Consider the following 24,097-nt stretch of genomic DNA (forward strand, 5'->3'; position numbering starts at 1 on the left):
ACACCGAAGACTGAGAGACCCACGGAGATCATGCCTGAGCTGATGCCCACTATGGAGCTAAAGCCAGAAGCCACCATATCATCTGTCCCAGTAGGAGTATTGGTAAAGCTGAGCATTGAGTGGCTGATTGACTGGTAAAAGGAGATAGAGCTTCCCACCCTGCCCACCCACAAACATATTTTACTCCCAGTTCCTTCCTGTAGAGATGTATGTTCGTCACCGCTGGTCCTGCCTAGCACAAAGCCCCTGTCATTGCCCTATATGGAGATTGTGTTGTCATCACCGATTACACTCAAACTCTCTCTCACCTATTCTTAAACATCCAGCCAGTCCTTCAGCCCTGTCCTCACTGGTTCCCTTCAGCCCCTCATCTTTTACTGACACATTGCTGTGAGTTAAAGCCTCAGGTCCTGCGGTTGCTAGCTTTGGCAAGTAAAGTGGATCCCCTGGCTTCACATCTAGCCACTGATGCCATCACTCCACCACAGCCTATCAACCTGTGGCTCCCCTTTGGCTCATCCCTCCTTCGGTTCCACCAGAGACCTTTGGCCTTACGGCTTCACTGGGCTCCCTCATCCTGCCGGCTCCACCTTGGTTAGCCGTCACTCTGCCTACATCATGGACCTATGAACCTTCCGCTCTCTCCACCCATTTGTCTTCAGCAAGCTCCTAGGTTCTCTGTCACACCGGCTCTACCGCAGTCCTCAGGCACTCTGTCATCCTCGTAAACTCATCACCACGGCTCTGCCCAGGTCTCCAGTGCCTTTGTAGTGGCTCAGTCCCATCTGGTCTTTGTCTGCTCCCTGGGCTCCACTACCATCGGATCAATTGCTGTCAGTTGTCACCCTCGTGTTGTCAGCCAAGATTCCACCATGGCTTTTTTTTTCTTTCTTTTTAATCCTAACCCCCGCACACCCAAGTTATGGCTGCCTGTTCTTATTAAAGTAGGAAGTGTGTCATGATGGAATAGTTTCCTCTAGACTGCCATGCATATCCTCTAAAGCACACAGGTCAACCGTATGCTCAAAGATACTAACATAGTCACTTCTGAAGTAATTCATGTACAGTTGCACATTGGTACCAAATTATTACTTACAATACCTGTGCCTGACACTCAGGCTCTGTTCACAGTATCACTTTGTAGGTAGCATGGTAACATCAAACTTTATTTGAATTAACTGCTTGAGAAGGAAGCTATGTAGGTAGTACACACACACACAAAGCTTAGGCTTGGGACAGAACTTGTATGTGTGAACTCACATTAGAGAAATATTAGAGCACACACTTAGTAGATTTTACAGAGGAGGCCGCACACATACATACATATGAGGTGAGAAGCTACGGATATGGAATTACAGTTTTTTATGATTGCTTAAGCACAATTTAAAAAAAACAAGGCTCATTTTGTCAAAACACTACACACAATTCACAGATCCACACACACAAGTAGCAGAACACCTCAGTTATTTTGCAAAATGAAACACTTCATTCAAAATTTTACATTAAAGGGTTAGTTCACCCAAAAATGAAAATTCTGTCATTTATTACTTACCCTCATGCCGTTCCACACCCTTAAGGCCTTCGTTAATCTTCGGAACACAAATTAAGATATTTTAGTTTAAATCTGATGGCTCCGTGAGGCCTTCATAGGGAGCAATGACATTTCCTCTCTCAAGATCCATAAAGGTACTAAAAACATATTTACAGTTTTTTACGATTGCTTAAGCACAATTTTGAAAACAGGGCCCAGTTTGTCAAAGCACTACACACAATTAATACAACCCTACACCAAAGTAGCACAACACTTCAGATCATTTGCAAAATGGAACACTTTTGTCAAAACTATACACAACTTTATAAAACTTTTGTTACTATATGAAACACACACATTTCATATGACTTTAATCTTTTTGAACCAGTTACACACTGCTGTTGCTAACCTAAAACACTTTTAGCAAGTCTAATTCTCAGTGATTAGAGTACTGTAAATGAAGTACACGGAGAAAGTGCAACTATACAATAGTTCACCAAACACTACACAAGACCAATGCTGCAGACTGAGGAAACTATCATTGATTTCTCTCCATATACCCAAATCAGTCAACATGGAGAATCACAACAAAACGTGTACCAGTTGTCATGCTACTACAGTAGTGTGCATAACACTGTTAGCTCAGCAAACAACAGACAAATGTAAAATACTGTATCCAGTACAGGTTACAATTACTGTAAATAACAACAACAAACATAAAAAATAATCTTAAAAAATGTCTTGGGTTACGAGTGTAACCCTTGTTCCCTGAGTAAGGGAACGAGACGCTACGTCGGATGACGTGATGGGAACCCTCTGTATTTTGTGTTCGTGAAGCACCTCTGTATCCAACCAATGAAAAGACGTGACGTCAGAGACGGGTGACGTCACGGATCAGGAAGCACACCTGAACACAAAGCACGCCAGCTTCTGTAAAATGTCTGAAGCAAGCGCACCAGGTATGTAGGAGATACGGCCAGGTGACGTAGCGTCTCGTTCCCTTACTCAGGGAACAAGGGTTACACTCGTAACCCGAGACGTTCCCTTTCGTGGGAACTATCGACGCTACGTCGGATGACGTGATGGGAACGCAATCCCAACTACGCCGTCTCTCTGAGTGCCTGGCTGCTATCTTGTAGCATCCTGGCCCCCGGAGTGATGTTAAGGTGAAGATTGTAAAATCTGATAAAGGTGTGCTGGGATGACCATCCAGCCGCACCACAAATGTCGTCCATAGAGACACCAGATAGGAGAGCTCTGAACGCGGCCATACCTCTCGTGGAGTGAGCCCGCACCATCAAAGGACACGGGCGCCCCACCGTCTCATACGCAAGTGAGATGGCCTCGACCACCCACTTGCTTATCCGCTGTTTAGATGCTGGGCCCCCCTTCTTAGGGGACCCATAACATACAAACAATTGTTCTGTTTTTCTCCACAGGGCAGCTCTGTGAACATACGCATCCAATGCTCTTACAGGGCAAAGCAGATTCTTCCTTTCCTGATCCAAGTTTGCGAAAGGAGGCAGGCAGAAAGCCTCAAGTACAATGGGGCCTGGGACCCTCGTCGGACCTTTGGAACATAGCCCGGCCTGGTATGCAGAAAGGCTTTCACCATACCAGGTGCAAACTCAAGACAAGATGGAGCGACTGACAGCGCTTGTAAATCACCAATTCTCTTCAAAGAAGAGACGGCCAAGAGACAGATAGTTTTAAGTGTCAAGAACTTGTCTGACACCTCCTCTATTGGCTAGAAGGGAGCCTCAGCCAGCCCTTGGAGCACAATAGTGAGGTCCCAGGTCAGGGTCTTTGTGCACACCACAGGTCTCAACCTGAGTGCACCACGGAGGAAGCGTACTACTAGGGGGTCTCGACCCAGCGAGGAGCCCCCTACAGGGATATAATGAGCCGAAATAGCGGCCACATAAACTTTCAGCGTGGAAGGGGTTAAACCTTCCGAGAACTTTTCCTGAAGGAACTGAAGCACGTCAAAGACAGAAGAATGGACCGGGTCCAAATTATGCTGTTCACACCACACAGAGAACAATTTCCATTTATATAAGTACAACTTCCTCGTGGAGGGAGCTCTGGAGTGAAGGATGGTCTCCACAACCTCAGTTGAGAGACCAGTTCCTATGAGCCTTGCCCCCTCAGGGGCTAGGCCCACAGTTTCCACATTTCTGGGCGGGGATGGAGAATCATGCCGCCCGCTTGAGACAGGAGATCCTGCCTGAGAGGAAGCTCTAAGGGAGAGCCGTGAAGTAGAGACATTATGTCCGAAAACCATATTGTGGTCGGCCAGTAAGGGGCCACCAATATTAGGTCGACCTTCTCCTGGCGAACCTTCTCCAGAACTCCCGGGAGCATTGAGACTGGGGGGAACGCATACAGACGTAGCCTCAGCCACGTCTGTAGCATGGCATCCAGCCCTAGAGGTGCTGGGTGCTGAAGTGAGTACCACAGAGGGCACTGAGCTGACTCCTCTGTGGCAAAATAGATCGACTTGAGCTCGACCGAAAGTTTTCCATATCAACTCCACCACCTCGGTGTGGAGTTTCCATTCCCCCGGTCTCACGCCCTGCCTCGACAGGGCGTCCGCTCCCACATTCAACCGCCCAGGGATGTAAGCTGCTCTCAGCGAGAGGAGCTTTCCCCGGGACCAGAGGAGGATGCGACTGGCCAGCTTGAATAGCAGGCGAGACCGCAAGCCCCCATGATGGTTGATGTATGAGACCACCGCAGTGTTGTCTGTGCGGACCAACACATGGTGATCTCTCAGGTCTGGGAGGAAGTGTTTTAATGCAAGAAACACCGCCATCATCTCCAGCCGATGTATGTGCCAGGAGCGCTGATGGTCCTCCCAGAAACCCTGAGCCGAGCGACCACTCATGATCGCCCCCCAGCCCGTGAGGGAAGCATCTGTCGTAAGCATTACACGACGACAAGAAGTCCCCAGCACGGGTCCCTGGGATAGGAACCAAGGCTTCTTCCACATGACCAGAGCACGAAGGCATCAGCGCGTGACTTTGATCATGCGAAAAGGATTTCCCCTCGGGGAAAACCCCTTGGTCCTGAGCCACCACTGTAGGGGTCTCATGTGCAGAAGGCCAAAAGTAATAACGTTGGACGTAGCTGCCATCAGACCCACCAGTCTCTGAAACTGTTTTACAGTGAGTGACTGGCCTAACTTCACCCCTTTCACGGCCCCGAGAATGGAACTCACACGAGCAGGGGACAACTGCGCCTGCATCGTGGTGGAATCCCAGATTACACCTAAGTAGTTTGCAACCTGACTCGGGACCAGCACACTCTTTTTGGCGTTGAGCCTCAGCCCAAGCCTCTTCATGTGCGACAGAACAACATCTCGATTTTGAACTGCCAATTTTTCTGTTTGAGCTAATATCAACCAATCGTCGATATAGTTCAGCACGCAGATGCCCTGGAGTCTCACCGGAGCCAGCGCTGCATCCGCGCACTTCGTGAACGTGCGGGGTGAGAGGGATAGGCCGAACGGAAGAACCCTGTATTGGTAAGCTTCGCCCTCGAAAGCAAACGTGAGGAACTTCCTGTGTGAAGGATGGATGGATACATGAAAGTATGCGTCTTTCAGATCTATCGCTACAAACCAGTCCTCGGACCTGATCTGAGGGATGATCTGTCTGAGTGTAAGCATTTTGAACTTCAGCTTCTTTACGGAAGCGGCGCACCGGCAGACAGACGAATCACGTGCTGGCCGACCCTCCTCGGAGGATCGGTGGAAACTGCTGTGCCCTGACTCACGCTTGGTGGCAGGGTTGACAGAACGGTCCCCTGAGGGCACCGAGGAGGACCCGATATCCGAATCCCCTGGGAGGGGGCTGCCCTCAAGAGATCCTGCACTATAAATGTCAGGACCTCTTCTTTGAAGCCTTCCGAGAGATAATGATGGTCCTCAGATCCGTCCTACCTCCGGACTTTTAAATTCCTCAGAATTTAATGTATTCAATATTTCATTTAATCCTCAAATTAAATGCAGCCAGTTCTTATATAAATATATATTTTTTGAACAGACTGAATATATTTAGAATACAAAAAAGAATTATAGCTCGTAATAATTCGCAAGGTATTTTAGGGAAAGAGAGAAAGGGAACTCCCGTCTACTCAGATCCCTTAATATATACACACACATGCATAATTACGGACACGTGATATATGCGCAGCCTCGGCAAACGCAAGACCTGAGCCGTATTTTCATTCTTGCAGACTTAATCTACGCGCTGCCTTGGCAACGCAAGATCTGAGCCATATATTCTTTAATGAAAACTCAGTCTACGCGCTGCCTCGGCAAGCGCGAGATCTGAGCTATATACTTTAATGAAAACTCAATCCACGCGCTGCCTCGGCAAGCGCGAGATTCGAGCTTTGCAATAGACTTTTATTCCCTCGAGAATAAAGCCAACAGGAGTGGAGCTACAAAACTCCCGCTAGTGCATACTTTTCTTCGGGACATTTTTATGAATGAACACTGTCACTTTCAGTTGTGAGCTGACGTGCACGCTCCACTCCCAGCAAACAACACATAAATCGTGTGTATCCCAACTCACTTTGTAGTGTAGCACAGGGGGAAAATCAAACTGCTGTTCACGATTGATTTGTTATAAACGTGTGATATTGAAACACGATATGTGTGTGTGACTGTGAGGTGGCAATCCTCAGATCGATATCACAATATCCACCTCCTCAGAGCTGGACATGTGAGTATCGGTGCCTCAACCCGGGGGAAGAAACCGCAGAGTGTGCTTCCACCTGGGAGACGGCGCTGAACCTGGCTGGTGAGGGCAGAGAAAAGGCGCGCCCGTCTCTAATCCCTCTGTCAGATCCATTTGTGAACCCCACAAACGGAGCCTCCGCCCTGCCTCAGCAGAAGCGGGACCCGATCCGCGGGGAACACTGGAGCAGTGTCCTGAGAGTGAGTTTTTACAGTGCACACAGACGGCTCCCTCGAGAGCTGCCTGTTCTCACTCCCATTTCACTGCTGTTTCTCGCCATAATACGTGTCTTTTTTATATATAAATATATGGATTGGTGTGAGATACTCTTGTCCTCAGACGAAGAGATCTTGACTTGTTTATATGTAATAAGACAAACAACACCAAATAAGACACACAAGATACAGAGAGCGCTTGCTGAAGACAACAGAAGCTGGCGTGCTTTGTGTTCAGGTGTGCTTTATAGCTTCCTGATCCGTGACGTCACCCGTCTCTGACGTCACATCTTTTCATTGGTTGGATACAGAGGTGCTTCACGAACACAAAATACAGAGGGTTCCCATCAAGTCATCCGACGTAGCGTCGATAGTTCCCATGAAAGGGAACTGACAATATTTTACAGAAAATACTACAGTAAACATACTATACATTATCTCCTCGCCTAGCTGGATCTGGCCATAGCGCTTCATCCACATCACAGGCAATGTCCTCTCTTGCAAGTGAGGGAAGAATCTTCTTGAAAGGCGAATTCATCCTTGCACACACCCTGCATCAATTAGGTCAGGCCTTCTCCATGGCTTGAATGAGGCACATCCTGACATAGGGCTGGAGATTGTAAACCTTCCATGCCAAAAAAACAAACAAACAAACAAACAAACAAACAAACAAACAAACAAACAAAAACTCAATGGGTTTAAGGAAGGGACAGTATGGGATGTATTGGAGTGAAAATTGTGGATGCTAATGAAACCAGTTTTGAACCAGAGCAAATAGGTGGAAATTTACATTGTCCCCATATGACAATGTATCTCATCTGCTCTGCATCCATTTGGTCTTCTGCTGTGATGATTTTATGCAGTCTGTCTGAAATGTGAATATGTGGGCCGTGTTGTAAGGGTCTAAGTTGGCATGCTGGTGGAGGACTGCAACATATATTGTGATGTCAACACCACGGTGGCCCAGGACATTCAAAATGATGTTTCTCCCTCTCCCTCTTTCTGCAACATTGCCTTTCATTTTGATGAACACACATAAACTCACCTTTTTTGCCTTTTTATTGTACTTGCACCTGATTGTTGAGTTTACAGTTAAGCACCTATGTGTCTGCACACCTGACGGCTGTGTTTGATCAATTGGTTTATAGGGGTGGTATTTTGGAAAGCAGTGTCTTGAAATGGCAAAGAAGTGACATTATGTTTGATTTCTGTGTCTAATGTAGAGAAGTGTGTTTAGTGTTGTGCAAAACAATGTGTGTAGTGTTTTGCAAAAAGTGTGAGGCTGAGAATGTGCTTATAGTTGTGCAGATCTGGGCTGAGGTTTTGCTCCTTTAGTGTAGAGTTTCAGTAATTGTGTGTTATTTTTAATTTTAGTGTGTAAGCAATCGTAAAAAACTGTAAATCAGTTCATGTGAGTACAGTGCTTCAATATTAATATTATAAAGTGACAAGAATATTTTTGGAGCACCAAAAAAACAAAATAACGACTTATTTAGTGATGGCCGATTTCAAAACAATGCTTCAGGAAGCATCGGAGCACAAATGAATCAGTGTATCGAATTTTCTGTTCGGAGTGCCAAAGTCACGTGATTTCAGCCGTTGGCCGTTATTTTGTTTTGTTTTTTGCGCTCCAAAAATATCCTCATTGCTTTATAATATTAATATTGAACCACTGTAATGAGTTTTCATTTTTGGGTGAACTAACCCTTTAACTTAACAAAACCCAACTTTGACACCGTATGGGACACACATGGTTCATATATTCTGATTCTGTTTGATTAATTTACACACTGCTGTGCTCAATCTTAAACTCTTGTAACTTTTATACTTTTCTAATGATATAGTCTGGGTTTGATTTTTTTCAGAGATATTGTTAGAGTAATGCACATGAATATATTAGCAAAAAAACAAACAAACAAACAAAAAACACAAGATCAGTACTGCACATTGATGAAAATATTTATCTCTCACCACATTGTAAAACCATTCAATACTGTCACGATCACAGTCTGTTCATGTTCACTCTGGACTACATTTCCCATGATCCTCCATTGCTCATCACCTGCACTCACTTCACAATCACTCCTGACTAATCACCACACCCAGCTGCAGCTTGTTACCTGGACTATAAAATGACTCACACTCACACCACCAGTTTGTGAAGTCTTGATTCCTTGTGACAATTCTGAGCGTTTCCTTGTTTTCTGTCTGCCTGTTATTGATCTTGCCTGTTCCTGTTTTTTGACCCGTTGCTGCCGGTCCTGACCCTTGCCTTGTATACTGTTCTGCGAATGATATCCGCCTGTCCTGACCATTGCCTGCACCCTGATTACGATTCTGCCTGTCCCTTGCTGTTCTCGTCTGCTCCTGATTGACCCTGCATGTACGACATTCTTACAGTTTTTTCCAATTGCTAACACACAATTTTTCAAACTAGTCTGGTTTTATCAAAACACTTAACACAATTCACAAAACCACACACCCAAACTGCAAAATACCTCATATATCCTGCAAAATGAAGCACTGCAACCGAAACTACACAGAGCATTATCAAAATCAAACTTTTGCATGAAATGGCACACACTTCATTCATATTACCAGATTTTTGCCTAACCACCTACACACTGTTGGGCAGAATGAAAAGCACCCCCATCTTTAGTATGCTTTGCCATAATACTAAAATATGTATCAGATTGTTCACATGCACAGAAATATTTGCAGATACACACACATGCTGTTGCAACATTTTTATTTTTTTTTCCTTCACTACAGTAAACAAGTCAGTACAACATAAGCACAGCAGATATATTTACATGGGACTGAACAAAAATATTCTTACAAAAAAAGTAAACTGAAAAAGAAAATTTCTGAAAAAAAATATATTACAGTAAAAAAAACAAACAAAAAAAAAAAAAGGCAAGAAAAATAATTAGGCAGCATCTTGCCGCACAGCCGGGTCTGGCCACAACGCCTCGTCAACATCACAGGCAATATCTTCCCTTGCCAGACATCGAGGGAAGAAGCGCCTTGAGTGCCTTATCCATCCCTGAATTGCACCCACATCAATCTCATCACATGCCTCTTCCATGGCCTGCACAAGAGGCATGCGCACAAAGGGCTGCCGGTCGTATACCTTCCACCACCATGCCGAAAAGAGTTCTTCTATGGGGTTCAGAAATGGTGAGTATGGTGGGAGGTATTGCACGAGAAATGTTGGGTGGTCAGCAAACCAGTTTTGGACTGGGGCTGCACGATGAAAGCTCACGTTGTCCCATACTACAACGTACCGGTTTCTTTGATGGTCTGCATCATTCATACGCTCTGGTGGTATGAGAATGTTGTGAAGTCTGTCCAGAAATGTGAGAATATGGGCTGTATTGTATGGTCCAAGTTTGGCATGACGGTGGAGGACACCATGCATATTGGAGATGGCAGCGCACATTGTGATGTTCCCACCACGTTGGCCAGGAACATCTATAATGGCTCTGTGGCCAATGAGGTTTCTCCCTCTTCTTCTGGTCTTTGCTAGGTTGAACCCAGCCTCATCTATAAAGATGAACTCATGTGGGATTGCATGAGCATCCATTTCCACTACTCCCTGAAAACAAAGAACAAAAATCACTCAATATGGTGTTATCCAGTACACTGGGAAACAATGTTGTGTGTAGTGTACTGCAGTCAATATAGTACTTACATCCACATATGCTCGTCTGAACTCTTTGTTTCTTTGAGAGTTTCTCTCAAACGGCACCTTATAAAGTTGTTTCATTCTGATTTGGTTTCGCTTGACAATGCGAGCCAATGTGGACAGACTAACTCGTTGAATGTTGTTGAATAAGGTGTTGTCTTGGATGATGTGGCTTGAATTTCTCGTAATCTGATTTCATTATTTTCCAAAACCAAGTTTACAATGGCAGCTTCCTGTACCCCGGTGAACATTTGGCCCCTTCCTCCACCATGGTGTCGTCTCTCAGTCCTTTAGAAAAAATAAAATAAAAATATATATAGGGCTTGGACAATGCAGCCTAAATATTTTCCCCCACAGTAGAGTACATTGTACAGGAAACTTGTACAGTTCATGAATGGCTGATGTCATACACTAAGTAAACAGGTGTCACCCAACTGATACACTATGACATGGGGTATACTACATGTGTACTACATGAAATTTTGGTTACATACCTGTTCTCCAGTCTAAAGGTCCGGATGACAGAGGCGACAGTAAAACGGCTCAAGTTTGGCTGCACTCTCTGTCCAGCCTCACGCATTGTCAACCCATGGTTGATGACATGATCTACTAAGGTTGCTCTGATTTCATTTGAAAGTGTTTGTCTTCTTTGGCCATGAACTCCTCTACCTGCTCTACCCCTACCTCTCACTCTTCCTCCCCCTCTTATTCTCAACCTCCCTCTTCCTCTTCCTCTTCCTCTCTCTGCAATGTCTTCCATTGTTGTTGTAAAAAAAAAAGGTTCTCACCTGTGGTCTTTTCATAGTGCTTACATCCTGATTGAAGTGTTAACAATTAACCACTGAGGTGTTTGGCCAGGTGGCACATGTAATTGGCCAATTAGCTCATGTAGTGTCATTTTGAATGGCAGTGTTTTGAAATGGCAAACATGTGACTTTATGTCAGATTGTTGTGTCTTATGCAGAGAACTGTATTTAGTGAATTTAAAAAGTGCTATTTTGAAATGCAAAATGTGTGTAAAACAGAAAAGGTGTTTAGACTTTTGGAGACTTGAGAAGAAGTTTTGCTCTCTGTGTGTCAGTTTAAATAATTGTGCTGTGCATGTCATTTTAGTGTGTTAGCAATTGGAAAAAACTGTAATAAAGCTTGCATTTGGATCTTACCATGACTCCCGCTTCGTTACAGAAGACTTCGCCACCACCAAGATCCAGCAGCTTTCCCGGAGGATCTCATTACGGTATGGACATAAATCAATTGCTATTGTGGAGTTCGCAAGGCACGCGATCGTTGGAGGAATATGTGCAGGAGTATCTACACATTGCTTACCTCTCTGATCTTCCGGACTGTGCACTGATTGACTTTTTTTGTGATGGCGTCAACCAGCCTCTCCAGAATAAATTAAGGCGAGAGGGACCACGTTCGTCACTCAGCAGCTTTATGGATTATGCATTGTTGACTGTCGGCTCTCCGTTTACTGTGGGTGTCGCGGAGGAATGCGACACCATGGTGAGTCCCGTAATGGCCGCCGCACCAGGTAACACGCACAAGATGGCGGCTACCATCACAACAGCAACAGTTCATGTCTCTGCTGATCGCCCAGAGCAACGTCACGTCTCCGCTGATCGCCCAGAGCAATGTCACGCCTCCGCTGATCGCCCAGACCAATGTCACATCTCCGCTGATCGCCCAAAGCAACGTCACGTCTCCGCTGAACGCTCAGAGTCACGTCACATCTTTAGATCAGTCAGGAAGCTGAGAGGGTTGCATTCCAGCGTGACTGACCCACCGTTGACTTCGGCACGAGCAGCTGGCATTCCGAAACCAACGCCGGCCGCTTCGCTCTTCAGCCAGCCGGCCGCTTCGCTCTCAAGTCAGCCGGTCGCTTCGCTCTCAAGTCAGCCGGTCGCTTCGCTCTCAAGTCAGCCGGTCGCTTCGCTCTCAAGTCAGCCGGTCGCTTCGCTCTCAAGTCAGCCGGTCGCTTCGCTCTCAAGTCAGCCGGTCGCTTCGCTCTCAAGTCAGCCGGTCGCTTCGCTCTCAAGTCAGCCGGTCGCTTCGCTCTCAAGTCAGCCGGTCGCTTCGCTCTCAAGCCTGCCGGTCGCTTCGCTCTCAAGCCTGCCGGTCGCTTCGCTCTCAAGCCTGCCGGTCGCTTCGCTCTCAAGCCTGCCGGTCGCTTCGCTCTCAAGCCTGCCGGACGCTTCGCTCTCAAGCCTGCCGGACGCTTCGCTCTCAAGCTCGCCTGTTGCAACGCTCTCAAGCTCCCTGGACGCGATGGACAAGATGGCTGCTTTGCCAGTGCCTACGGGCAAGATGGCCGCCCCTTCGGTGCTCACGGAGGTAGGGGGCGTTCCAGCCATTGAGTCTGCTCCAGAACCCGCTTCAGCCAGTAAGTTTGCTCCAGAGACCGCTCCAGTTTGTGAACCATCGCCTCACTCTCGGAGGAAGAGGAGGAGGAGGAAGAAGGCGTCCTCCTCTCCTCAAGACGCTGACGCCATTCAAGAGGTCGCTGTGGGCCTGGAGACCACTCCAGAGGTCTCTCCTGCTCTGCCCAAGCGTCATGCTCTACCAGCACCGCCTAAGCGTCTTGCCCTGCCGGCGCCTACTGAGCTCCTCGCCCTGCCGGCGCCACCTGAGCTCCTCGCCCTGCCGGCGCCACCTGAGCTCCTCGCCCTGCCGGCGCCACCTGAGCTCCTCGCCCTGCCGGCGCCACCTGAGCTCCTCGCCCTGCCGGCGCCACCTGAGCTCCTCGCCCTGCCGGCGCCACCTGAGCTCCTCGCCCTGCCGGCGCCACCTGAGCTCCTCGCCCTGCCGGCGCCACCCACGCTTTCAGCCCTGCCGGCACCACCCACGCTTTCAGCCCTGCCGGCACCACCCACGCTTCCAGCCCTGCCGGCACCACCCACGCTTCCAGCCCTGCCGGCACCATCCACGCTTCCAGCCCTGCCGGCACCATCCACGCTTCCAGCCCTGCCGGCACCATCCACGCTTCCAGCCCTGCCGGCACCATCCACGCTTCCAGCCCTGCCAGCGCCACTCAAACTCCTTGCGCTGCCAGCGCCATTCAGGCGTCTTGCCCTGCCGGCTTCACCCACATGCCTGGCCCTGCCAGCGCCACCCGAACTCCTTGCCCACGAACCTGCGACGGGCCCCGCTGAAATCCCCAAGAACTTTTTTTTTTGGGGGGGGGGGGGCAGTATACCTAGGGGTGGGGAGCTGGTGGGTGGGGACGCTGCCCAGCCACTGCTGTCAGGGCCATTTATGGACTCATTGCCGTGGCTGCCCGAGCCGCCTGACCTGCCGTGGTTGCCTGAACCACCCGACCTGCCGTGGCCGCCCGAGCCACCTGACCCACCGTAGCTGCCTGAGTCCCTGGGGCTGCATTGGAGATCCCGTTCCCGGCTGCTGTTAGATCTCCAATGCACCCACCCCCCCTCCCTAGCTGTTCCTTTACGTCGCGAGGACGCGCCTTCCGGGAGGGGGGCGTTATGTCACGATCACAGTCTGTTCATGTTCACTCTGGACTACATTTCCCATGATCCTCCATTGCTCATCACCTGCACTCACTTCACAATCACTCCTGACTAATCACCACACCCAGCTGCAGCTTGTTACCTGGACTATAAAATGACTCACACTCACACCACCAGTTTGCGAAGTCTTGATTCCTTGTGACAATTCTGAGCGTTTCCTTGTTTTCTGTCTGCCTGTTATTGATCTTGCCTGTTCCTGTTTTTTGACCCGTTGCTGCCGGTCCTGACCCTTGCCTTGTATACTGTTCTGCGAATGATATCCGCCTGTCCTGACCATTGCCTGCACCCTGATTACGATTCTGCCTGTCCCTTGCTGTTCTCGTCTGCTCCTGATTGACCCTGCATGTACGACATTCTTAATAAAGCTTGCATTTGGATCTTACCATGACTCCCGCTTCGTTACAAATACATCAATGCCTTTCCAAAGGTTACATTTTGCACTGAAAATCAGAACATATTCTAAATACAATATAGTACACAAACAAAAACATCTGTGGAGACAAAACAAAAGCATTATTTTAAATAAAAAAAAATAAAAAAACACCTGAGCTTCATCTCTTGGCCTAACTGGATCTGGCCATAGCACTTCATCCACATCACAGGCGTTGTCCTCTCACATAAGACAGTGAGGAAGATTCTTCTTGAATGGCGAATCCATATTTGCACAGGCCCTGCATAAATTAGGTCAGACCTTCTCCATGACTTGAATGAGGCACATAGGGCTGGAGATTGTAAACCTTCCATGCCAAAAAAAAAAAAAAAAAAACTCCTTAGTGGGTTTCAGTAAGGGACAGTATATCCATTTGGTCTTCGTCTGTGATGATTTTGTGCAGTCTGTCTAAAATGTGAATATGTGGCCGTGTTGTAAGGGCCTAAGTTGGCATGCTGGTGGAGGACCACATTCTGCGTGATTGCAACATTCATTGTGATGTTACCACCACGTTGCCCCGGGATATTCAAAATAGTTCTGTGCAGGGATGGGCAGTATTTATGATACATGTATTTCAAATATGTATTTCAAATACAAAATAGTATTTTGTCATTTGTATTTGATAGGGTTGATGAAAATGGCTTTGTATTTTGTATCAAAATACTTTAGTGTTTTGTATTTTTAAAATACTGTAAAATACTTTGTAAGAAGTCTACATGAAGACATCATAAAATTGCGGCCTCTGATTGGTGCCTACTCAATAGTTTGCAGAGACTTGTTGAGATCAGAACAGAAAACTGATCCATATGGAAGAAGGTGGTCAAAAAATGTTCAGGCTGCAAGCTTTCCATAAATTTTTAGCATGAATTGCTATAATTTTTAACAGTTCATGTTAAGTTTTGGTGTTCATTTTGGTAGCCTAGGCTAAATAGTTTACCAATTTACATAATGTTCTTGAAAACTATTTTACCGAGCAGCAGCCCCCTGTATTTATAATTAACAATCAATTGATTAATTAGTTATAAACTAGTTGCTTTGAATACAGGAGCCATCAGTTTTCTTCTTATGAATGACTTGTTTGTCATTGAGTCAGTGTTGCTGATGCAAAGTAGGCCCTCATTACCAAACACCAAGTACCAAGTAACTAAATTAGGATACATTAAATTAGGATACATAAATTATGAGTCATTTGCAAACATTATACTGTTGGTTACTTTAAAACTAACCTTTATCTGGGAGATCACAGGGATATGTGAATATTTGTTCTGTTAAAGCCACAATATGTAAATTTTCGACTCTAAAGATTGTAGCTCGATGACACCTTGATTTTACGGAATCGTGGGAGGTGTGGTCTTCATGTCTACAGGCGGTGGAAAAGAATCGGGACTGGACTCAGGCAGAAATCATGTTCATGGAGAGATTATTAACGTTACTTTAGTATGAAGCAGAGCAGGACCGAATGCTGTGAGAGCAGTAACAAGCCCACTGGAGCGATTACTAATGAGAGACAAGTGCGAATGTGACACACAGCTCGACAGCAGCGGATCTTTTATTGTGCCACAGTCACCGCTTCCGCTTCTTCCGGTCATGTGCACCTAGAGTAAATCAAGAAAACGAGATTCAAACAAAAAGACTTAGGGCCAGATTTACTAACAGCTTGTGCCAGCGCAAACCCTCTTTTGGCGTTTAAAAAATACTGTCAGGATTTACTAAAGACACTCAGTATAAAATTAGTGCTGAAAAGGTGTGGACTGAGTTGTGTTTGCGGCTGACCTTATTGCATATGCATTTTTAGGAGTTTCCCTTTCAGATGCAAAATTAATTGGGAGGAGAGCATTTAAATGAATCAAACAATGCGATTTACTAATGTTTGCACTCGTCAATTAACTGGTATTTACACCACTATTTAACACCCTAAAAAGCATGTCTGAAAACATTTTGTGACATGGCTGCAATTGTTACTGTTAGGAGGAGACACCACAGAGAACAGAGAGCGTGTGGAAGAAGGATTATTAATTTCTTTGAAATGCCAGAGTAAGACCTTATCCGAACATATTGTTTGCCTATATCTATATCTATATCTATAGGCCAACATAGCTTATATGTGTATGTGTTTGTCAGATTACATGTTAAGTTGTGCCTGTCTCGACCCGCACCTGATGAGAACATCAGTATCAGGATTCAGCTCTGTTTATTTGTGACCCAACTCTAATTTGCACTGCTCTTGGTATATTGCGTTAGTCATTATGTAAATGATCTGACCGTGTCTGTGTTCTTTTATTTGCATGTCAGCAGATCACATGCAAAACTTGCCACTCCCATCCTGTTTAGTAAATCTGGCCCTTAAATGTTCTTTAAGCGATCCTGGTGGAGTAACTTCCTGTTGACGTTCAAAGTGTTGTCAAACAAAACAGAGGCTAGCTAGACCCTCCCTCCTCCTCCTCCTCCTCCTCTTCTTCCCCCTCCCCTCCGTGCTTCCTGAAACAGTCATGAATGCGCATTTAAAATCATTCTTGTCGGTTATTGGCTGGAGCGTGTTTATTATGATTCGTGGTCCAGGCTACACCAGTTTGTTTTTATTGCCATTCTCGGAGCTTGTGGTGACTACAGAGACCGCATTTTTTTTACAGTGTGTTCAGGGGACAGGCAGCTAGCGGATAGTGAGGAGATGTTTGCTGTATGTGACAAAAAATGTTTTGGCTTAAAAATGCGTGACATCACTTAGAGCACCTTTAATGTGTTAAGCGATATAACATGATGAGTTTTGTGTCAGGCGAGAGCCGTGAGGGAACGGCGCGAGGCCGGTGGCGCGAGTGTTAATGAGCTTCACCTGGGAGGCGCACCGGCCTTGAGTCCCTCACGGAGGAGCTCCGGGAGCATAAAAGGAGGAGTGACTACAGTGAAGGAGAGAGGATCAGGCCTGGACTTTATTTTATGGTTTATTATGTTTGTGTGGCCGGCAGACGTCCGCGAGGGTCTGCCGGCATTACTTTCGTTTTGTTCTTTGTTTATTTTGGGATTAAACTTTGTTTGAATGTTCGCCGGTTCCCGCCTCCTTCTTCCCACATCTACTGACCTCGTTACAATTATTTTAGTGGTTTTTGAATATTTTAATCTAAAAATCCTACATTTGTGCCTTTAACTGGTTACATATGTCAGATTTATTGTATGACTCGGGCAAAGAAAAGCTGTTTACATAATCAAGCCTGTAATGGTGGAGGGATAGATCAAATATACTTGCTCCCTTGTAAAAGTATTTTGTAGTATTTTCAAAATACAAAAATATAGTATGTTATATTGATACATGGTGTGACTGCTGTATTTTGTAGTTTTGATACTTTTACAGTTTTTTCAATTGTTTACATGCAATTTTGAAAACAAGGTTCTTTTTTTTTTCAAATATAATCACAATTATCCAAACACCACACTCAATTTGCATAATTCCTAGATTGTTTGCAAAATGACACACTTCAGTCAAAACATACACACTTCATTCAAAAAATATACACATTTTTTTTGAAAATGCTATTAGTTTTCATTTAACCAACACAGTCCCCGATGATCAGACACTATACAGTTTCACACTACTATTATAAATAAAAAAACACATTTGTAAAAAAAAATAATTTTAGGAAATAGCATGTGTTAGATTTTTGGCCAGACATTATGTAAGGGATAATTTAGATGAAAAAATAAATAAATAAAAAAAATAATGACAAACCCTCAACATTCTTCATGATTAGTTTGAGATATAGGGAGAATGTACACAAATAGGCCTACTATAAACTTATCAAGCACTGCACAGCATTGATGCTGCAGACTGAATATTTCAAATATTTATTTCAATACTTACAGTATTTCTTACCATAATCAGTTATAGTAATCAACCAACAATGAAATCAATGAAACAAATAAAATCTGTAGACAAATAAAAATTACTGCATGAAGTACATACACTTTGACTCTGAAGAAAAACTACTGTAAAAGCAACAAGAATACTGTAACTATTCATCATCTCTCCATCTGGCTGGATCAGGCCATAAGATTTCATCCACATCACAGGCTATGTCTTCATTGGCAAGGTACCGTTGGAAGAATCGCCTCGTGTGACGAATACACACCTGCACAGAAGCTGCTTCGATATGATCACAGGCCTGCTCCATGGCCTGAATGAGGGGCAAATGGTCATAGGGCCGCAGGTCATATACCTTCCACTGCCATGCTGAAAATTCTTCTATTGGATTCAGGAAGGGGAAGTATGGGGGAAGGTATAAGATTTCAAATTCAGGGTGATCATGGAACCAATTCTGGATCAGAGCAGCCCAATGGAATGAGACATTGTCCCAAACAACAATGTACCGCATCTGGTCCACTTGGTTTAATGCTGTGACAATCTCGTGCAATCTGTCAAGAAATGCAAGCATTAGATTTGCATTATAGGGTCCCAGATTTGCATGGTGGTGGACCCCATTTTGTGTAATAGCAGCACAAAGGGTGATGTTACTTCTTCTTCTAGTTCCTTCCATTTTTGTTGAAGACAGGTGAACTCGCCTGCTGCCTTTTATAGCACACCTGAGTGCTGCATTTTCAAATTAGCACGTGTGCTTCCACACCTGGTGGATGTGATTATCCAATTCGTACATTAGTGTGGTCATTGGCAATCAGGGGCTTTGTAAAGACAAGGAAGTAACCTCACAATCCTTATCTGTGTCTAAGGTGTGAAAATGTGTGTAGAGTTTTACAAAAAGGGTGAAGCAGACATTGTGTGTAATGCTGTGCAAATCTGTGGAGGTGTTTTGCTCATTGGAGTAGAATTTTGCTAATTGTGTGGAAATTTTTATTTTAGTGTGTAAGCAATTGAAAAAACTGTAAAATTAAGGTATTTGGTATTTTATTTTAAAAAACATTTTGATGTATTTTTGCCCATCCCTGGCTCTGTGGCCAATGATGTTGTTCCATCTTCCTCTTACTGCAACATTGCCTTCCATTTTGTTGAAGATACATAAACTCACCTTTTTCCTTTTTATAGTACTTGCACCTGATTGTTGAGTTTACAGTTAAGCACCTAAGTGTCTGCACACCTGACGGCTGTGTTTGATCAATTGGTTTATAGGGGTGGCATTTTGGACAGCAGTGTCTTGAAACATAACACTTCATCCAGAGAACGTCTCAGGTTACAGATGTAACCCTGGTTCCCTGAGAAGGGAATGAGATGCTGCGTGGTAACGCATTGGGAACCTTCTGCGTGATATTGTGTAGGAACTGTGGACAAACCAGACAAATGAATCATTCAGATGATTCTTTCAAAACATAATTCTAATTCAGAATTGAGGTTCCGGCTCCGGCCTGTCTGCAGATAAAGCCAGGCTGATTACTTTTACGACACATGCTTCCTAATAGCAGAAGCGACATACCAAAGGGGCACCCAAGAAGACAGAGAGACAATCCAGACCCTTTTGTTTCCTTACTTCACAGGAAAGCCAAAGAGACTGTTGAACAAATAAATCTGCTTCAAAATTGTTCCAACAATTTTAACGGACTTATCAAACATCTTTTAATATTTTGCATTATGTGTCCACAAGTACTACCTGTAAACAGTTAGGCTTTAGAACACTCACAATTCATGTAAATGTGTTAACTCTTGACTGAATGACTGAAAGTATGCTTTATTTGGACTTAATTTGATTCTTTCCCCCTTTCCTATATCCCGACTTGAATGAAATCTGTTTAAAATGTATTGTATCCCATTTAATAGAAATTATGTTAAAATGGCACTCTCTGCTGAAGCAGAAACAGGATGTAACACTAATGTTTTATTGGGGGCAGAGGAAGGCCCTCTTGAAACAGGACAATGTCTGATTGGCCAGGACTCCTCAGAGGTGTGACAAACAACTAAGTTTAAATGATCATATTGCAAGATAGTGAACGAGAAGAAGTAAATGAACGGGGAGTTGGTTCTGTTCTGGGAAAAGAAGCCAAGACAAGTACCGAGAACAATGGAGTGACAAGAAGAACAGACAAGCCGCTCATTCAAGCCATCCAACCTTCACTCACTTTTCCTTTCTTTACTTAATTTTCCTTTACCGCTGAAAGTCTTGTGTCCTAAGTTTCGCCGCAAAGTTCAACCAACGACTTTTGCCGCTTCAACTCCAGCAACAAAGAGACTTCCTTCATTGTTCCACACGGACCTGATCTGGACCAATCATCGACTTGGGAAACCCCTCTCTGCACGACGAGGGAAATTCATCTTTAAGTCAACGCAAGCAAGTACCTCCAGATGAAAACTGAACTGGTGCATTTAAATGAATGATTCATGGTTCGTTCTGGTCTTTGAAATGCATTGATAGGAATTCGGTTAATCAGATCACTCTCTCTCTCTCTCTTTCAAAACTCTTTCTCTCTCATTTCCTTCTTACTGCAACGCGTATGAATGTGTGTGTGTGTGTGTGTGTGTGTGTGTGTGTATGTGCGTGCCTTTGTGTTAGATTAGTTTGTGTTAGAATAAATAAAATCTCTTGTAGATTTTAAAAGGAAAGTGTCTTGTATTATGTGCTTAATGATTTAATGTCTTAAACTGTCGATTTCAAGTTACCATGCTCTAATCAGTGTTTTCACGATTGTTGGATATTTATATCCATTACAAGAGCTTATTACGGCTCGAGCAAATGAACGCTGGACGAATCAGTTGCTCGGTCGTAATCTAAACAACTCTTTATTCATTTGAGCTAATTTTACTTCCTAGGGTGTTTTCCCTACAATCGTCACTGAAGCACTCATGTATCTAACCAATCGCGTAGCGAGACATCAGAGATGGGTGACGTCACAGACCAGGAAACTATAAAGCATACCCGGATGCAGAGCACGCTAGCTTCTGGGATAAGTCTGAAACAAGCGCTCGCAAGTATGCGGGGGTACGGCATGAGACTACTCAGGGAACCAGGGTTACATCTGTAACCTGAGACGTTCCCTTTCGTGGGAACTATTGACGCTGCGTGGTAATGCATTGGGAACGCTATCCCAACTGTGCCGTAGCGACAAATTCTTGCCAAGCTATCTTGACAGAACTGATGACCCTGGAGGGAGCCGACATCAAGGTTGTAAAACCTCACAAATGTGTGCTGGCATGACCATCCAGCTGCATCACAGATGTCATTGATGGAGACACCTGACATCAAAGCTTTTGATGCCGCCATACCCCTAGTAGAATGGGCGTGAACATTTAAAGGAGAAGGCTGCCCGGCCGCTTCATACGCAAGTGTGATGGCCTCAACCACACACTTGCTCATCCTCTGCTTGGATGCAGGGCCCCCCTTCTTAGGGGACCCATAACAGACAAATAACTGATCGGTTTTACGTCACAGGGCAGCTCTGTGGACGTAAGCATCCAAAGCCCTTACAGGGCAGAGCAGATTTGATTTTTCCTGATCCGAAGATTTGAAAGGAGGAGGATAGAAGGCCTGGAGCACAATGGGACCTGGAACATGGGTAGGGACCTTAGGGACATAGCCCGGTCTAGGATGCAGGACGGCTTCCACCATTCCTGGAGCAAACTCAAGATATGATGGAGCAACCGACAGTGCTTGTAAGTCTCCTATCCTCTTCAGAGAAGTGATAGCGAGTAGAAAGATAGTCTTTAGAGTGAGGAACCTCTCAGGAACCTCCTCTAGAGGTTCAAAGGGCGCCTCGGCCAACCCTTGTAAAACCACGGCCAAGTCCCAGGCCGGAACCCTTGTGCGCATTGGAGGCCTCAACCTCAGTGTGCCATGGAGGAAGCGAGTGACCAGGGGATCTCGACCCACCGAGAGGCCACCCTCAAGAGGAATGTGAAAGGCAGAAATAGCCGCAACATAAACCTTCAATGTTGAAGGGGATAGGCCCTCCGAGAACGTTTCTTGGAGAAATCTTAGAACGTAGCTAATAGGAGCGTGGACAGGGTCCATATTATTATGTCTGCCCCAGGCAGAAAACAAATTCCACTTATATAAATAAAGCTTCCTCGTGGCAGGAGCTCTGGAGTTTAATATGGTCTCCACAACCTCGGTTGGAAGACCAGCATCCATGAACCTGGCCTCCTCAGAGACCAGGCCCATAGCTTCCATAGTTCTGGGCGGGGATGTATTATCAAGCTTGTGACAGGAGGTCCTGTCTGAGGGGAAGGTCCGAGAACCATATTCTGGTTGGCTAGAATGGGGCTACCAGTATTAGGCTGACCCCCTCCCAGCGTACTTTCTCCAGAACTCCCGGGAGCAAGGCGACGTCTATACCATGGCATCCAGCCCCAGAGGTGCTGGACGGGTTAGGGAGTACCAGAGCGGGCACTGGGTTGACTCTCCCGAAGCAAATAGGTCGACTTCTGCACGACCGTAATTTTTCCACTTCTGGGTGGAGTCTCCACTCCCCGGGCCTCGGGCCCTGCCTCGACAGGGCGTCCACTCCCATATTTTGGCGCCCCGGGATGTAAGCTGCTCTCAAGCTTCCCTTGGGACCACAGGAGGATCTGACGGGCCAAGTAATAAAGTTGGCGAGACCGCAAACCCCCCTGATGATTTATATAGGCGACCACAGCAGTGTTTTCCGTGCGGATCAACACATGATGGCTTCTCAGGTCTGGGAGAAAGTGTTTTAGTGCTAAGAACACCGCCATCATCTCCAGCCGATTTATGTGCCAGGAGAGCTGATGGACCTCCCATAGGCCCTGAGCTGGGCGACCACTCATGATCGCCCCCCAGCCCGTGAGAGAAGCATCTGTCGTAAGCATTACGCGACGACCAGACGTCCCCAGCATGGGTCCCTGGGACAGGAACCAGGGATCTTTCCACATGGCCAGAGCACGAAGGCATCGCCACATGACTTTGATCATGCAAAAGGGATTTCCCCTCTGAGGAAATCCCCTGGTCCTGAGACACCACTGTAAGGGTCTCATGTGCAGAAGGCCAAAAGGTATCACGTTGGACGCAGCTGCCATCAGACCCAACAGTCTCTGGAACTGTTTTACAGTGAGTGACTGCCCTAATTTCACCCCTTTCACGGCTGCTAGAATGGCACTCACACGAGCGGGAGACAGATGTGCCCGCATCGTGGTGGAGTCCCAAACTACACCTAGATAAGTGGTAGTCTGAGCCGGAACTAGCACACTCTTTTTGGCGTTGAGCCTCAACCCAAGCCTTTCCATGTGGCGCAGAACAACATCTCGATGCTGGACTGCCAGTTGCTCTGATTGAGCTAAAATCAACCAATCGTCGATGTAATTCAGTACGCGGATGCCCTGGAGCCTCAGCGGGGCCAGTGCTGCATCCACGCACTTTGTGAATGTGCGGGGTGATAATGATAGGCCAAATGGAAGAACCCTGTATTGGTAGACCTGATCTGTGGGACAATCTGTTTGAGTGTAAGCATCTTGAATTTGAGCTTCTGAATTGAGCTATTTAGCACGCGTAAATCTATGATAGGACGTAGTCCTCCATCCTTCTTTGGAACAATGAAGTAGTGGCTGTAAAAGCCTGACATCTTGCTGGGAGGAGAGACCCTTTCTATAGCTCCTTTTTGTCATAACCTCTTGTTCCATAACCAGAGACTGCTCAAGGGGGCCCCCCTGTGGGAAGGACCCCATTGAATCTGGGCGGGTGGGACCCGAACTGTATTCTGTTACCCTTTTCTATAATGAGCAGCACCCATTTCGATATGTTTGGTAGAAGTCTCCACTCTGCCCAAAAAATCTACTAAGGGAACCAGTCTCTCGAGACTGGCCTCTGGTGTTTTTTGAGCACTTGACTCGATGCTCTGATGCGGCGCACCGGCAGAGGATAATCGAATCAAGTGGCCGGCCCTCCTCGGAGGGTTGGCGGGAGCTGCTGTGCCCTGACGCACAATGGGTGGCAGGATTGACAGACTGATCCCCTGAGGGCGCTGAAGGGGAGCGTGGTTTAGATGTAATTTTCCCCGGCTTCCTTCGGAGGGGGCC

General features: G+C 46.0%; 1 protein-coding gene across 1 annotated transcript; it reads right to left on the bottom strand.

Moving 5' to 3' along the window:
• Positions 1 to 8,947: 8,947 nt before the first annotated feature.
• On the bottom strand, positions 8,948 to 10,273 carry LOC137018694 (uncharacterized). The gene is made up of 2 exons (XM_067383402.1): positions 10,186 to 10,273; positions 8,948 to 10,089 (listed from the first exon to the last, which is right to left on the bottom strand). Exons 1-2 carry the CDS (start codon positions 10,258 to 10,260, stop codon positions 9,421 to 9,423), a joined length of 744 nt encoding a protein of 247 aa, XP_067239503.1. The 5' UTR covers positions 10,261 to 10,273; the 3' UTR covers positions 8,948 to 9,420.
• Between the last annotated feature and the right edge of the window lie 13,824 nt (positions 10,274 to 24,097).

The sequence above is a fragment of the Chanodichthys erythropterus genome, chromosome 4 (assembly GCF_024489055.1).
Source record: "Chanodichthys erythropterus isolate Z2021 chromosome 4, ASM2448905v1, whole genome shotgun sequence".
In the NCBI taxonomy this organism is placed as follows: domain Eukaryota; kingdom Metazoa; phylum Chordata; class Actinopteri; order Cypriniformes; family Xenocyprididae; genus Chanodichthys; species Chanodichthys erythropterus.